Here is a 15,816-nt window from a genome sequence, read left to right on the forward strand (position 1 = left end):
TATTCCCAGCTACTCAGGAGGCTAAGGCAGGAGGATTGCTTGAACCCAGAAGTTCGAGGTTACAGTGAGCTATAGTCACACCACTGCTCTGAAGCCTGGGTGACAGAGCAGGACCCCATCTCTAAAAAAATAAAAGTTAAAAATAAATAAAGATTTTCTAGGAGGACCAACAGGGCTGGGTCTTAATACTCAGCATACAGAGTAATTAATGAGTCAGGGGGATGCTGAGACCTTTTGGGAGTCATAAGAGTCCCTCTGATGTTACTGGTGAGTGGAATGGTGGTGGAGCTTGCTGACTACTTCTTCTCTCTGCCTCCATGAGAAAGCATAGCTTACAATTAAGATGAGACCATATTTTGCCTACTAATTAGTCAAGTTTTGTTTGTTCTTTTTATTGCATTATCCAGTGCTGATAAGGCTACAGTATCACAGGCACTCTTATGGGCTGGGTAACATGGTGCCACCCTCCTAGAACTGAGTTTTGTAGTTTTTATCAGAAGCCTTAAAAATATTTCTATTCTTTGATTCTACAAGTCAACAACAAAAACCCAAATAACCTGATTTTAAAATGGGAAAAGAACTTGAATAGATGTTTTTGAAAAGAAGATACACAAATGGCCAAAAGACGTGAAAAGATGTTCAACACCTAATCATAAGGGAAATGCAAATCAAAACCACAATGAGATATAATCTCACACCCAATAGGATGGCTGCTATTAACAAGAGAAAACAACAAATGGTGGTGAGGATGTGGATGAACTGGAACTTTTGTACACCGCTGGTTGGGATGTAAAATGGTGCAGCCATTATGGAAAACAGTGTGGCAGTTCCTCAAAAAATTAAAAATGGAATTACCATATGATCTAGCAATTTCACTTCTAGGCAAGAGAATTGAAAGCAAGGTCTTGAAAAGACATTTGTATATGTATGTTCATAGCAGCATTATTCACAATAGCCAGAAGGTAGAAGCAACCCAGATGTCCATCAACAGATGAATAAACAAAACGTGGTATATATATACAATGGAATATATTCAGCTTTTAAAAGGAAGGAAATTATAACACATGCTACAACATAAATGAACCTTGAGAGCATTATGGTAAGTGAAATAAGCCAGTCACAAAAAGAAAAATATTGTATGATTCCACTTATACGTGATATCTAGAGTAGTGAGATTTACAGAAACAAAAGTAGAACGATGGCTGCGGGGAGGAGGAAATGAGTAGAATTTCAGTTTTGCAAGATGGAAACGTTCTGGAAATTGGTTGCAAAACAGTGTGAACTACTTATCGCTACTGAACTATACACTAAAAAAAAATAGAGATAGTAAATTTTATGTTATGTATATTTTACTACAATGTTTTTATTTTTTTATTTTTTATTTTTATTTTTATTTTTTTTTTGAGACGGAGTCTCGCTTTGTTGCCCAGGCTGGAGTGCAGTGGCCGGATCTCAGCTCACTGCAAGCTCCACCTCCTGGGTTTATGCCATTCTCCTGCCTCAGCCTCCCTAGTAGCTGGGACTACAGGCGCCCGCCACCTCACCCAGCTAGTTTTTTGTATTTTTAGTAGAGTCGGGGTTTCACCATGTTAGCCAGGATGGTCTCGATCCCCTGACCTCATGATCAGCCCGTCTCGGCCTCCCAAAGTGCTGGGATTACAGGCTTGAGTCACCGCGCCCAGCCTACAATGTTTTTAAATTGGGAAAAAAATAGCCAGGTGTGGCGGTGCACACCTGTAGTCCCAGCTATGCAGGAGGCTGAGGCGGGAGGATCACTTGACCTGAAAGTCCAAGGTTACAGTGAGCTATAATCACGCCACTACTCTCCAGCCTGGGTGATGGAGCAGGACCCCATCTCTAAAAAAATAAAAGTTAAAAATAAATAAAGATTTTCTAGGAGGACCAAGAAAATCTTTGGAAACAAAAATTCCACTTCTAAAAACACCCACGAAAATTCATAAAATACTTGGGAAAATGAGGCATACCTCATTTTATTGTGCTCTGCAGATACTGCAATTTTTTACAACTTGAAGGTTTGTGGCAATCCTGCATCGAACAAGTCTGCTGGAATCATTTTTCCAACAGCATGTGCTCACTTCATATCTCTGTGTCATGTTTTGGTAATTATTGCATTATTTCAAATTGTTATTATTATATCTGTTATGGTGATCTGTGATCAGTGATCTTTAATGGACTACCATAATTGTTTTGAGACACCACAAACTGCACCGGTGTAAGACTGCCAACTTAACAATAAATGTATGTGTTCTGATGCACCGCTGACCAGCTGTTCCCACATCTCTCTCCTTCCCCTTGGGCCTCCTATTTCCCTGGGACACAACAATATTGAAATCTGGCCATTTAATAACCCTACAATGGCCTGTAACTGTTCAGGTGAAAGGAAACATCACACAATCCTTCCGTTAAGTCAAAAGCTAGAAACCGTTAAGCTTAGTGAGGAAGGCATGTCAAAAGCCAAGATAGGCTGAAAGGTAGACCTTCTGCACCAAACAGCCAAGTTGTGAAGGCAAAAGAAAAAAGTTTCTGGGCTGGGTGCGGTGGCTCACGTCTGTAATCCCAGCACTTTGGAAGGCCGAGGCGGGCAGATCACTTGAGGTCGGGAGTTCGAGACCAGCCTGACCAACATGGAGAAACCCTGTCTCTACTAAAAATACAAGATCAGCCGGGCATGGTGGTGCATGCCTGTAATCCCAGCTACTCGGGAGGCTGAAGCAGGAGAATTGCTTGAACCTGGCAGGTGGAGGTTGTGGTGAGCCAGGATGATACTATTGCACTGCAGCCTGGGCAAGAGAGAGAGAGAGAGAGAAGGAGGGAGAGAGAGAGTTATTAACCATTCGGAAAAGCCTAGGGCCCTTAAGAATTATGCTAAATCTACTCTGCCTGTACTCTCTAAATGAAGCAACTAATCCTGGATAACAATACATCTGTTTATGGCATGGGTTACTGAATATTTTAAACCCACTCTTGAGACCTAATGACCAGGAAAAAGATTCCTTTCGAAATATTACTGCTTATTGGCAATGAACCTGATCACCCAAGAACTCTTATGGAGATGTACAAGGAGATGAATGTTGTTTTCATGCCTGCTAACACAACATTCATTCTGCAGCCCATGGATCAATGAGTAATTTTGACTTTCAAGTCTTATTATTTAAGAAATACATTTCGTAAAGCTATAGCTGTCATAGATAGTGATTCTGCCAATGGATCTTAGCAAAGTAAATTGAAAACTTTCTGATTTTCTTGATGTCATTAAGAACCTTTGTGATTCATGGGCGGAGGCTAAAATATGCACGTTGACAGGAGTTTGGAAGAAGTCTGTTCTAACTCTCCTGGATAGTTTTGAAAGGTTCAAGACTTCAGAGAAGGCAGTAACTGCAGATGTGATGGAAATAGGAAAAGAACTAGAATAGAAGTGGAGCCTGAAGATGTGACTGGATTGCTACAACTTCATGATCAAACTTTAATGGATGAGGAGTTGCTTTTTATAAAAGAGCAAAGAAAGTGGTTTCTTGAAGTGGAAACTACTCTTGGTGAAGATGCTAGGAACATTGTTGAAATGAAAACAAAAGATTTAGAATATTTCAGTAACCTAGTTGATGAAGCAGCAGCTGTGTTCGAGAAGATTAAGTAGAGATTTTGAAAGAATTTCTACTGTAAGTCAAATGCGATCAAACAGCATTGCATGCTACAAAGAAATCTTTCACAAGAGTTAATTGATGTGGCAAACTTCATCATTGTCTTATCTTAAGAAGTTGCCACAGCCACCCCAGCCTTCAGCAACTACAGCCCCGATCAATCAGCAACCATCAACATTGAGGCAAGTCCCTCCAACGAGCAAAAAGATTAGGACTCACTGCAGGCTCAGATGATCATTAGCATTTTTAGCAATAAAGTATTTTAATTACGGTATGTACTTTTTTTTAGACATAATGCTATTGCACATTTGATAAACTATAGTATAGTATAAACATAACTTTTATGTACACTGAGAAACCAAAAATTTAGTGTGACTTGCTTTATTGAGAGATTAGCTTTATTGTGATGTGGTCTGGAACCAAAACCACGTATCTCCAAGATACGCCTGTACAAAGAAGTACATTGCTGCTTTACTAAAGAAAAAAAAATGAAAAAAAAAAAGAGAAAAAAGATGTAGAACCAACTTGAAATGCCCTTAGAGAAATGAATATTATGGTATATCAGTTTAAAATAACATGAAAACTGGCCGGGCGCAATGGCTCACGCCTGTAATCCCAGCACTTTGGGAGGCCAAGGCGGGCGGATCACGAGGTCAGGAGATCGAGACCATCCTGGCTAACACTGTGAAACCCCGTCTCTACTAAAAAATACAAAAAACTAGCCGGGCGAGGTGGCGGGCGCCTGTAGTCCCAGTTACTCGGGAGGCTGAGGCAGGAGCATGGCACGAACCTGGGAGGCGGAGCTTCCAGTGAGCTGAGATCACGCCACTGTACTCCAGCCTGGGAGACAGAGCGAGACTCTGTCTCAAAAATAAATAAATAAATAAATAAAATAACATGAAAACATTAAAATGATTATAAGGAAGTATGTAATAACCTGGAGTGTGCTTCAGAAACTTTCATTCATTCAACAAATATTCGTTAGAACTGGACATGGCTTCTTCCTGTAAGAAGTTCATTCCCTAGGTAAGAAGATACGGTGAAGATTGAGAAACCTCCTTGAGGATAGGTCTCTGTCCTGTCGTTTCTCCAAGACCTAGAGCAGTGGCTGACACACAGCAGACGTTCGATAAATATTTGCTGGCTGGCTAGCAAGGATAACACCACACACAAAAAAATTTAATTCCAGGCGACATATAACTTAAAGATATCTTATTTAACAAAAACTCTATGAAGGCTTTGGAACTTTACAGAAGAAATCATTGAGACCAACAGGGATAGAAGCAACATTCATCAAAGTAGATGATGCATCCTTGTTTACCTATGGAAGACCAGAGGAAGATGAGACGGGGGTTGGCAGTGGGAAGTGGAGCTAAGGTAGCACTTCAGCTGCTAGAGTATGCTTTGGTGCTTGAGTTGCCGTGGGGCCAGACCAACAGATCACTGGCATCGCCACGAGTGACAGCATGCGTGGCAGCAGCTGGCCTGAGGTGGACCTGCCATGTCAGAGGCCCCAGAGTCCACCAAGACTCTCAGGCCAGGCTGGCTGACTCCTGACCTAAAACTGCAGGTGGGGAATAGTCACTAGAGTGTTGTTTTCTTGTATGTTCCAGTGGGGCAATCCTGGACTGGATGAGAAATTTCTGCTTGCAAATATATGTCAATTATGTTGATTTTATAATAATGATAATTATATCAGGTCTACAAATCTATGTTCTTTTTGGAATAATTCAGAATGTGTGGCCTGCAAATTTTCTTAAACTAAACTGCTGAATGTGCATTTTAAGGGTGACTAAATTTACTTTGAAAAAATAACATATTAACATAAGTTTACAAACAATATTTAGCTATTATAAATAACCTTACTTCAAAATCAATTTTATCTTCTTTTCCTGTGTCACAGGTATCATATTTTATCAGGAATTCCTTGGTGCTGCTTTTCTCACTGTATTTATATATCTTTTTGGGTGAGTAAATGCCTCAGAGGTAAAGTATGTGAAATTCTATTACTTTTACATAGGATTTTTGGCATTGTACCAGAAGTATAGAAAATTGGAAAATAATATAAGAAACGTCAGTTTCCTGAGCTCCTAAAAGAAACATGTTTTTTAACTTAAGGCCCTACATGGGGCTCAGTGTCTTTGGCTTTGTGACTTAGGTATTCCTCTGAAGCTCTGAAACATTGGGGATTTTCAATTCCAGGCCAAAGACAAGATACATCCACTGGCCCTTGTAGTTACTCCATGACCTTTCTGTACTGTATCAGACCTACTTCACTCTTGGGAACCCCTAGATTAGATCTAAATTAGAGAATCGTGATCCTCTAGGGTCGCCCAAAACAAAAGACCAAGATGGACAGATCCCTTGCTTTAGTCATGATAACATCATGTTGGTAGTGTCCCTTCCTTGTGTCAGAGTGTGCAGCTTGAACTGTCCCTAGAGATTTGGTGGGCATCATTGCTAGCATTGCTTGCAAACAGAAAGCAGAACTTTTACAATATATCGCCAGTGTATAGGAGCTTCCATGAGTCCATGAGGCACTTCATTAAATGTTTAGCTGCTTCTGATCTGATAGTCAGCATGACCATTGTTATGCAAACTTAAGCCTAGGCTATTTTCCGTGTAGGAAGCCATCTATCTTGAAAATTCAATTTCATAAGATATTTGGGCAAGGCCAAACTTCTGAGGTCTGGAAATTATGACTACTCTTATGGCCAAGGACAACTAGATTTCTTAGAAAATTAAAGAATAAATTATTTTTTCTCTTGTGTCACATGCCACAAATGGATCTGGGCGTGCATGGGTAGAAAATGAGACAGGGTGTCTACCCAAAGGGTTTTGAGCCTGAATTAGCCCCCAGATGGTAAAAACCCGGGGCAGAGATCTACTGGAATCTGCCCAAGTCTTGGTTCTGGGTAGAACTATTGGCTGTGCTAATTAAGACAAGTACTAGGAAACTTACCAGAAACTGGATGAACAAAACCAATGGGATTTATGTCATCATGTAAATATGGAGCTCAGTTATTTAATATCATGAGTCTGTTTCAGTGTTCTTGTATTCTTTATTAATATTATTCTTACAGGTGTTTTCTGTCATTCCTTGGTGTATTTTTGGTCACAAGAAATCGAGAAAAGGAACATCTGCAACAGTCTTATATTGATTTTGGAAATATTCCTGGTAAAATCATATATTCTTTATAGTGGAAAATTTGATCCTTATAAATGAATAATTATTGGTATTATTTTGGGTGGTAAGTTAATATAAAACATAATTCTTACCCTTAAAAAATGTGGATTTAATAATGAAACCAAAGGTGATATTTTCAGTGTAAATGTTACTAATAATTTATTGAATGTTAGTTTTGCACAGAACTGGGGATATAAAAGAACTGACCACGTTTCCTTGATTTGGGTAATTTGGAGGATTTCCTTTTTGGGTTTCCTTAAATTGGAAAAGGGTAGAGAAAAGAGTAGCAATGACTACCAGCAACAGACCCCTGCCACTTTGAGAGCCTTGAAGGAACATCCAAGGACAAAGGGTAGGCAGCTAAGGAACATGTCTTGGGGAAAGCCTGTGGTGGCTTGTGCACTGTGGCTCAGGACAGTCACCAAAACACAAGTAGCTTCTTCCCCCTTCCTCACCCCACCTACCCAGAGAGCAAACACTCTTTCCCGTTCTCACTCTCACTGAGAAATAACTCACCTAGTCATGTAGACAACAAAAGCCAAGTCCAGGACAGAGGAAACAGTCTGCTGTGTAACTTCTTCCCCCGTCCACCCGCCCTCAGCACTCTCCAGCCTTATTAGGGGTTTGGGGGGACCTATAGGTTTCCAGGCAGGAGTGGAGATATTCTCACAGCTTTCTCCGCCATTCTGTTAGCATCATGCCTGTGAAGCAAAAACTAGGGAAGCCTCATCCCTAAGACTGAGAAATATGGCCCCATGCAATGAATTCTGTGTTCTCTGTGCCATTCGAGCCATCTTATCTGCTGGGAGCAGTCAGTGAAAGAATTGGCATCAGTGGCAAAGGTGCATGTGAGAGAAGCCTTATATGGTTAGAGGTCCTTTGGTGGGAAATAAAGTTTGATTTTATTTTATTTATTTTTTATTTATTTATTTTTTTTTTTTTTTTTTTGAGACGGAGTCTTGCTCTGTCACCCAGTTCTGGAGTGCAGTGGCACAATCTCAGCTTACTGCAACCTCCCCTCGCAGGGTTCACGTGATTCTTGTGTCTCAGCCTCCCAAGTAGCTGGGATTACAGGTATGCATGACCATGCCTGGCTAATTTTTCTATTTCACCATGTTGGCCAGGCTGGTCTCAAACTCCTGACCTCAAGTGATTCACCTGCCTCAGCCTCCCAATGTGCTGGGATTATAGGTGTGAGCCACTGCACCCAGCCTGATTATTTTTAACTCTATTTTTTATTTCACAAAGCCCAGTGCATAGACTCCATAGCAGCTTTAGAAGCCACTATCAAAGGCTATTTTTCTATGTTGTTATATGTATTCGACATGGAAAAGAAGACACAACCCTGGGGAGAAAGGCTTGGAGATGAGTGAATGCTTCATGTGAATCTCCAGACTAAACCCACCTGATTTCCATGCACAGCCTGTCGATCCTGTGGGGTGGGGACAGTGGCTCTGACACAGACAGCATGCTATCACACAGCTAGAGACATGGCATTCCAAGGGCCTTTCCTTCCTTGACATTCATCTCTTCTGTTTAGACAGTGCCCACATAGTATAAAAGAGAGGTGATAAAATGTGGCCTAGATTGAGGAGAAATTATTAAGACTCATTTTTCTGTAAGACCACAAAAGATTCTCTATGATTATTATCTCCACAGGGAAACAAATGTTGGACAAAATACAACCAGATTCAAATAGCTTATCCTATGGAACTTTGCCTGATGGAAGTGACTCAACAAACAGCCAAAGTGGAGAGAAGAAAGAGGTCTAAAATGCTGAGAGGGATGACTGTTGGCCTGTTATTCGATACCACCTTTTTAAAAAATTGCACATGTTCAATTTGTGTCAGCAGCTCTTTTATAAGCTGACATGTGCTAGCGTTCATTTCAGTCCTTTCCCCCACCTCAGCGCCTATGGACAATCGGGGGCTTCCTAAGCTCTGACAGTCTAATATTTCCATGGAATGTGATTTGAAGTGTTCCCCACACCCTGGACCTCTCCCTAGTGATTATCTAGCCAGCTATACCTTAATCAGAGCCCAGCTGCTCTAGCAGGAATGTTGCACAGAAATGTACATTTGTGGTTTGGCCATAGGTCGCAGAGGTGGCTTCTCCCACGGGTAGTGTCAATTGCTTCACTTTAAAAAGACACTTCAGCCCCGTAGCCTGACTCCCAAAAGAAAGGTTTGAGAGTGCTCATTTTTTTTCTAAGCCACCTTTTATAAGCCTCCCTATAAAAATCTTACCTTTCAAGTCCTAAATTAGAATTGCAAGTCATCTTTTCTGAAAACTAATGCTATCAAAGTCCTCCTTGGAAAATTAAGGGTCTCTTTAAAATTAGAATTTATAAATGGCATTCAGTGACGGTGTATACCAAAATTAAAAGACCTTGACTGGTGGGCTTTTTAAATGTAAGAAAGAGGAAGTTTAAGAAGTAGGACTCTGCTTGTTTCAGTAGCCCATGTACTAAAATAGGAACAATACAGAGAAGATTAGCACAGCCCCCACGCAAGGCTGACACATAAATTCATGAAGCATTAGAGACAAAAAGTAGGACCGATGTTTCTTTATTTTGTAATAAAAATATAGAATGGTGATGTTTTCTTCAGCTGTATGATTCTATTATACTTGAAACTGAAGAAAAATTTAATATCCTATGCCTTTGTTTTTATAGATCTTATAATTTATCCAGTGGGCTTATATGTCTTATTCTCCATATAAGTCTAAAAAATCACATTTAAATTCTTAGTGATATTTTCACTACACATCATTTCTTCCCAAAGTCATTATCTCAAGCTTTGTACATTCTTCGAGATAAAAGGAGAGTTGTGATTAGAGAACTGTATTTCAGCCATTTAATTCTCTAGACATAGAAGACAACCCAGTGGTCAAACCTGAGCTTCAAGAGGAAGCCCAACTCCTCCTGTGCCCTAAAAGGCTTTTCCACTTCAATTGATCACATATCTACTAAGACACATTTGCATGTAGAATCCATAATAATATCTGTTATTTATGATCTACCTAATATTTAAAGGAGAAGGAAAGAGGTAGCCTTCATTGTAGCCAACATCAAACAATAAGTCCCACCCTTCATGACATTTCAAAGCCTTCAGATCAGGAGATAGAGACACAAAAAACCCTTCAAAAAATCAATGAATCCAGCAGCTGGTTTTTTGAAAAGATCAACAAAATTGATAGACCACTAGCAAGACTAATAATGAAGAAAAGAGAGAAGAATCAAATAGATGTAATAAAAAATGATAAGGGTGATATCACCACCGACCCCACAGAAATACAAACTACCATCAGATAATACTATAAACCCCTCTATGCAAATAAACTAGAAAATCTAGAAGACATGGATAAATTCCTGGACACATACACCCTCCCAAGACTAAACCAGGAAGAAGTTGAATCTCTGAATACACCAAGAACAGGCTCTGAAATTGAGGCAATAATTAATAGCTTACCAACCAAAAAAAGTCCAGGACCAGATGGATTCACAGCCGAATTCTACAGAGGTACAAGGAGGAGCTGGTACCATTTCTTCTGAAACTATTCCAATCAATAGAAAAAGAGGGAATCCTCCCTAACTCATTTTATGAGGCCAGCATCATCCTTATACCAAAGCCTGGCAGAGATACAACAAAAAAAGAGAATTTTAGACCAATATCCCTGATGAACATCTATGCAAAAGTCCTCAATAAAATACTGGCAAACCGAATCCAGCAGCACATCAAAAAGCTTATCCACCATGATCAAGTGGGCTTCATCCCTGGGATGCAAGGTTGGTTCAACATATGCAAATCAATAAATGTAATCCACCATATAAACAGAACCAAAGACAAAAACCACATGATTATCTCAATAGATGCAGAAAATGCCTTTGACAAAATTCAACAGCCCTTCATGCTAAAAACTATCAATAAATTTGATATTGATGGGACATATCTCAAAATAATAAGAGCTATTTATGACAAACCCACAGCCAATATCATACTGAATGGGCAAAAACTGGAAGCATTCCCTTTGAAAACTGGCACAAGACAGTGATGCCCTCTCACCACTCCTATTCAACATAGTGTTGGAAGTTCTGGCCAGGGCAATCAGGCAGGAGAAAGAAATAAAGAGTATTCAATTAGGAAAAGATGAAGTCAAATTGTCCCTGTTTGCAGAAGACGTGATTGTATATCTAGAAAACCCCATCGTCTCAGCCCAAAATCTCCTTAATCTGATAAGCAACTTCAGCAAAGTCTCAGGATACAAAATCAATGTGCAAAAATCACAAGCATTCTTATACACCAATAACAGACAAACAGAGAGTCAAATCATGAGTGAACTCCCATTCACAATTGCTTCAAAGAGAATAAAATACCTAGGAATCCAACTTACAAGGGCCTCTTCAAGAAGAATTACAAACCACTGCTCAACGAAATAAAAGAGGACTCAAACAAATGGAAGAGCATTCCATGCTCATGGATAGGAAAAATCAGTATCGTGAAAATGGCCATACTGCCCCAGGTAATTTATAGATTCAATGCCATCACCATCAAGCTACCATTGACTTTCTTCACAGGATTGGAAAAAATGACTTTAAAACTCATAGGGAACCAAAAAAGAGGCCGCATTGCCAAGATGTCTAATCCTAAGCCAAAAGAACAAAGCTGGAGGCATCATGCTACCTGACTTCAAACTATACAACAAGGCTACAGTAACCAAAACAGCATGGTACTGGTACCAAAACAGAGATATAGACCAATGGAACAGAACAGAGCCCTCAGAAATAATACCACACATCTACAACCATCTGATCTTTGACAAACCTGACAAAAACAAGAAAGGGGGAAAGGATTCCCTATTTAATAAATGGTGCTGGGAAAACTGGCTAGCCATATGTAGAAAGCTGAAACTGGATCCCTTCTTTACACCTTATACAAAAATTAATTCAAGATGGATTAAAGACTTAAATGTTAGACCTAAAACCATAAAAACCCTAGAAGTAAACTCAGGCAATACCATTCAGGACATAGGCATGGGCAAGGACTTCATGTCTAAAACACCAAAAGCAAAGGCAACAAACGCCAAAATAGATAGATGGGATCTAATTAAACTTAAGAGCTTCTGCACAGCAAAAGACACTACCATCAGAGTGAACAGGCAACCTACAGAATGGGAAAAATTTTGCAGTCTACTCATCTGATGAAGGGCTAATATCCAGAATCTACAAAGAGCTCAATCAAATTTACAAGAAAAAAACAACCCCATCAAAAAGTGGGCAAAGGATATGAACAGACACTTCTCAAAAGAAGACATTTATGCAGCCAACAGACACATGAAAAAATGCTCATCATCACTGGCCATCAGAGAAATGCAAATCAAAACCACAATGAGATACTATCTCACACCAGTTAGAATGGCGATCATTAAAAAGTCAGGAAACAACAGGTGCTGAAGAGGATGTGGAGAAAGAGGAACAGTTTTATACCGTTGTTGGGACTGTAAACTAGTTGAACCATTGTGAAGACAGTGTGGCAATTCCTCAAGGATCTAGAAGTAGAAATATCATTTGACCCAGCCATCCCATTACTGGGTATATACCCAAAAGATTATAAATCATGCTGCTATAAAGACACATGCACACATATGTTTATTGTGGCACTATTCACAATAGCAAAGACTTGGAACCAACCCAAATGTCCATCAATGATAGACTGGATTAAGAAAATGTGGTACATATACACCATGGACTACTATGCAGCCATAAAAAAGGATGAGTTCATGTCCTTTGTAGGGACATGGATGAAGCTAGAAACCATCATTCTCAGCAAACTATCACAAGAACAAAAAACCGAACACTGCATGTTCCCACTCACAGGTGGGAATTGAACAATGAGAACACTTGGACACAGGAAGGGGAACATCACACACCAGGGCCTGTTGTGGGGTGGGAGGAGGGGGGAGGGATAGCATTATGAGATATACCTAATGTAAATGATGAGTTAATGGGTGCAGCACACCAACATGGCACATGTATACATATGTAACAAACCTGCATGTTGTGTACATGTACCCTAGAACTTAAAGTATAATAAATAAAATAAAATAAAATAAAATAAAAGCCTTCAGATCACGTTTGACATGTCTATCCAATATCATTCCAGCCAATGGTCTTGCATGTAAATAGGTTGTTTAACTTGGTGGCATTGAGACTGTAACCTTAATGATTCAGGTCTTTCAGCTTTGTTCTTTGTCATAATCTGTACTCCTGGCCATACTGACCAAACCTGGCTGCAAAGGAAAGCGATTTGAATTGATCACCAATGTATGAAAAATACAGAACCCATGTCTGGCTCCTAAACTCCTGGTAATAATTCCCACCATTGTAGAAAGTGTCCCATGCATTCAGATAAAGCAGTCATAATTTATGGCATATTTTACTGAATTTGTCCAGCATATTCGTACTACAAGGCTCAGCGGAGAAATGTATCTAGTGCCTTAAACTACAGTTTTCTGGTGACTCTTAAAATTGGTTTCCAAGATTGGGAAAACAATTAGATTGAAGAGTTTTGCTTCAAGTAGACCTACATTCGTAGCTCGAGTGCATGAGATTTTCAGCATTGCAGAATTTCACACAGGCACAAGCATAACACCAGTACTTTAGCAGCCGCCAACAGTTGCATCTATTAAACGTTTTGAGAAATGACATTGACTTATGCACATTTAAGCAATCAACAATGTTTTAGAAGTCCAGGTAATATATTAAATATATTCAGACCCAGTTTTACTTTCCATATTATTGCTCCAAAGTAAGGTAAATAGGAGTTTTAGTTGTACTGGCTTGTAAGATTTTTTAAATTACGCAGTGCATGACAACAGCTAAAGCCAACTCAGTCTTTCTCTTGGCATTGTGAGTTGAGGACCTTTAGCCAACAGTTAGCTCATCTGACTGTTTGTCTAGACCAAGGGTCAGCAAAGTTTTCAGTAAAGACCCACAGAGTAGATATTTTGGAGTTTGTGTTGTCTGTCCCAACAGACAGACATTGTGCCTGTCCCAACTACCCAACTCTGCCATTGTAGCACTAAAGCAGCCATAGACAAGATTAAACAGAAGAGCATGGCTGTGTTCCAATAAAACTTTATTTACAGACCAGGCATGGTGGCTCACGCCTATAATCCCAGCACTCTGGGAGGCTGAGGCCAGCAGATCATCTAAGGTTAGGAGTTCGGGACCAGCCTGGTCGACATAGTGAAACCCCATCTCTACTAAAAGTACAAAAATTAGCCGGGCGTGGTGGTGAGTGCCTGGACTCCCAGCTACTCGGGAGGCTGAGGCAGGAGAATTGCTTGAACCCGAGAGGTGGAGGTTGCAGTGAGCCAAGATCATGCCATTGCACTCCAGCCTGGGTGACCGAGTAAGACTGTCTCAAAAAAACAACAACAAACAAACAAAACAAGTGGTCAGTCTATGAGCTATAGTTTGCCAACACCTGGTCTAGATTCTTCTGCCCTTGCTCTGCAGCTTCTTTCCTGTTGATTGGGCATTCAGGGAAGGAGTTTAAAAAGTGACACTCATGGCTCATGACAAATGAGATACTTTGGGAGTGTGGAACCATGGCTTGATATTTGCCTTCAGATATTTTTGCTTATATAAGTTATAAATGGAAGTGATAAGTTCATTCTCAGTGTCCAAGTTTCTCTCTTTTGAAGGCAATGGTTCTTTTGTGAACACCACTAACTACATTTGAAAAGCCTCTCCAATTCCACATTCCAAGTCGATAATAGCTTTGGAAATGAGTAACAATGACCTCTCATGTAGTAGATTAAAGCAGAGGCCTTTACCATATGATGGTTTTTTGGCTTAAATGTTTGCTTGTCCTGTAACTATAATACTTTCGTTACCAGAATCACTTGAAAACAAATACAATTAAAAAATTTCTCAAGCGGGACCCAGAATGTATTCCTCCCCCTCCTCAATACCCCACACACTCCTAGAGATTCTGTTCTGTGGCAACGTAAGAAAGAGAAAGACAGATTTCATAGATGAGTGCAATTCTAGTGCTATGAAAGAGTAATGGTGGTAATGTGTAAGTCTGGCTCCAAAGGACGCAGGTGTAATGGTGGACATGACTCAAATAGATAGAAATGTCGAGCCAAGTTCCCTAAGCCAAGAGCCCTCTTTGTGCTCCTGTTTCCAAGCACGCAGCTCATCCAGGAATGGTGAGTGTACACACTCAGCAATGCTGAAGGCTGCCTCAGTGCTTGCCAATTTAACAGTGACATGATGGACATAAATATAGCGGTTACTAACGTGAACCTTCCCAACACTCTTCCAGACTGCTTTACTTAAACTCTGTGGCTGGTTATAGAGGCAGTCTTTGCACTGGGCAGCTGCAAGGCTAATGCACATGTTTGGCACCAATGAATGTGAGTCCTTTAGTGGGGTTGCTAGATAAACACCACACATTTTGAACTATTAGAACAAAATCTCAAAATTGAACCCAACCTGATTGTGTGGGGAATTTAGAGGCTGCTTCTAATCGTTAGACTCATCAACAGTCTGGCTCTTATTATGACCATCTTGAAGTAAAAAAAATAAAATAAAATTCCACACATACACAGTTTCCATGCAAATATAGACCAGCCTTGGGCTATTAAACCTAGCATTTTAGCAATTGTGGTAAATGCAGGGAAGAGCCTTCCCACCCAGGAATTTTTGAGTTTTTTCCCTTTCTCACCAACCTCGGGGTACCACACAACATGATGTCCTGTGCCAGGAGAGCAAATCAGTTACAGGAGCTGTGGCCCATCCAAGGAAGCTTTTTTTTTTTTTTTTTTCCTGAGAGGGAGGAAACTCCTCTTTTAACATTAACGTTGGTCCTTTTTGAGAGTTAATGAGTCCCAACCACAATGTAAAAGAGGAATATCAATCCCAATATCAAATAAATGTGGTGTTTTGAGGCGCACCCTGCT

At 40.1% G+C, this 15,816-nt stretch overlaps 1 protein-coding gene and 1 non-coding gene across 3 annotated transcripts in view; both read left to right on the top strand.

Moving 5' to 3' along the window:
* Positions 1 to 14,133, top strand: part of LOC105476087 (NIPA like domain containing 2) — a 106,408-nt gene extending 92,275 nt beyond the window's left edge. The window contains exons 9-11 of one of the 2 annotated variants that reach the window (XM_071067960.1): positions 5,563 to 5,626; positions 6,743 to 6,837; positions 8,506 to 14,133. In XM_071067960.1, the coding sequence (XP_070924061.1) occupies positions 5,563 to 5,626; positions 6,743 to 6,837; positions 8,506 to 8,618 (272 nt within the window). In that variant the 3' untranslated portion in view covers positions 8,619 to 14,133. The remainder of the gene's footprint in view (positions 1 to 5,562; positions 5,627 to 6,742; positions 6,838 to 8,505) is intronic. The other variant, XM_011731733.3, reaches the window with a different exon arrangement.
* On the top strand, positions 9,291 to 9,395 carry LOC112425636 (U6 spliceosomal RNA). Its single transcript, XR_003016757.1, has one exon. It is a non-coding gene; the product is annotated as a U6 spliceosomal RNA (small nuclear RNA).
* Positions 14,134 to 15,816: the final 1,683 nt, after the last annotated feature.

The sequence above is a fragment of the Macaca nemestrina genome, chromosome 8, assembly GCF_043159975.1.
Source record: "Macaca nemestrina isolate mMacNem1 chromosome 8, mMacNem.hap1, whole genome shotgun sequence".
Lineage (NCBI taxonomy): Eukaryota > Metazoa > Chordata > Mammalia > Primates > Cercopithecidae > Macaca > Macaca nemestrina.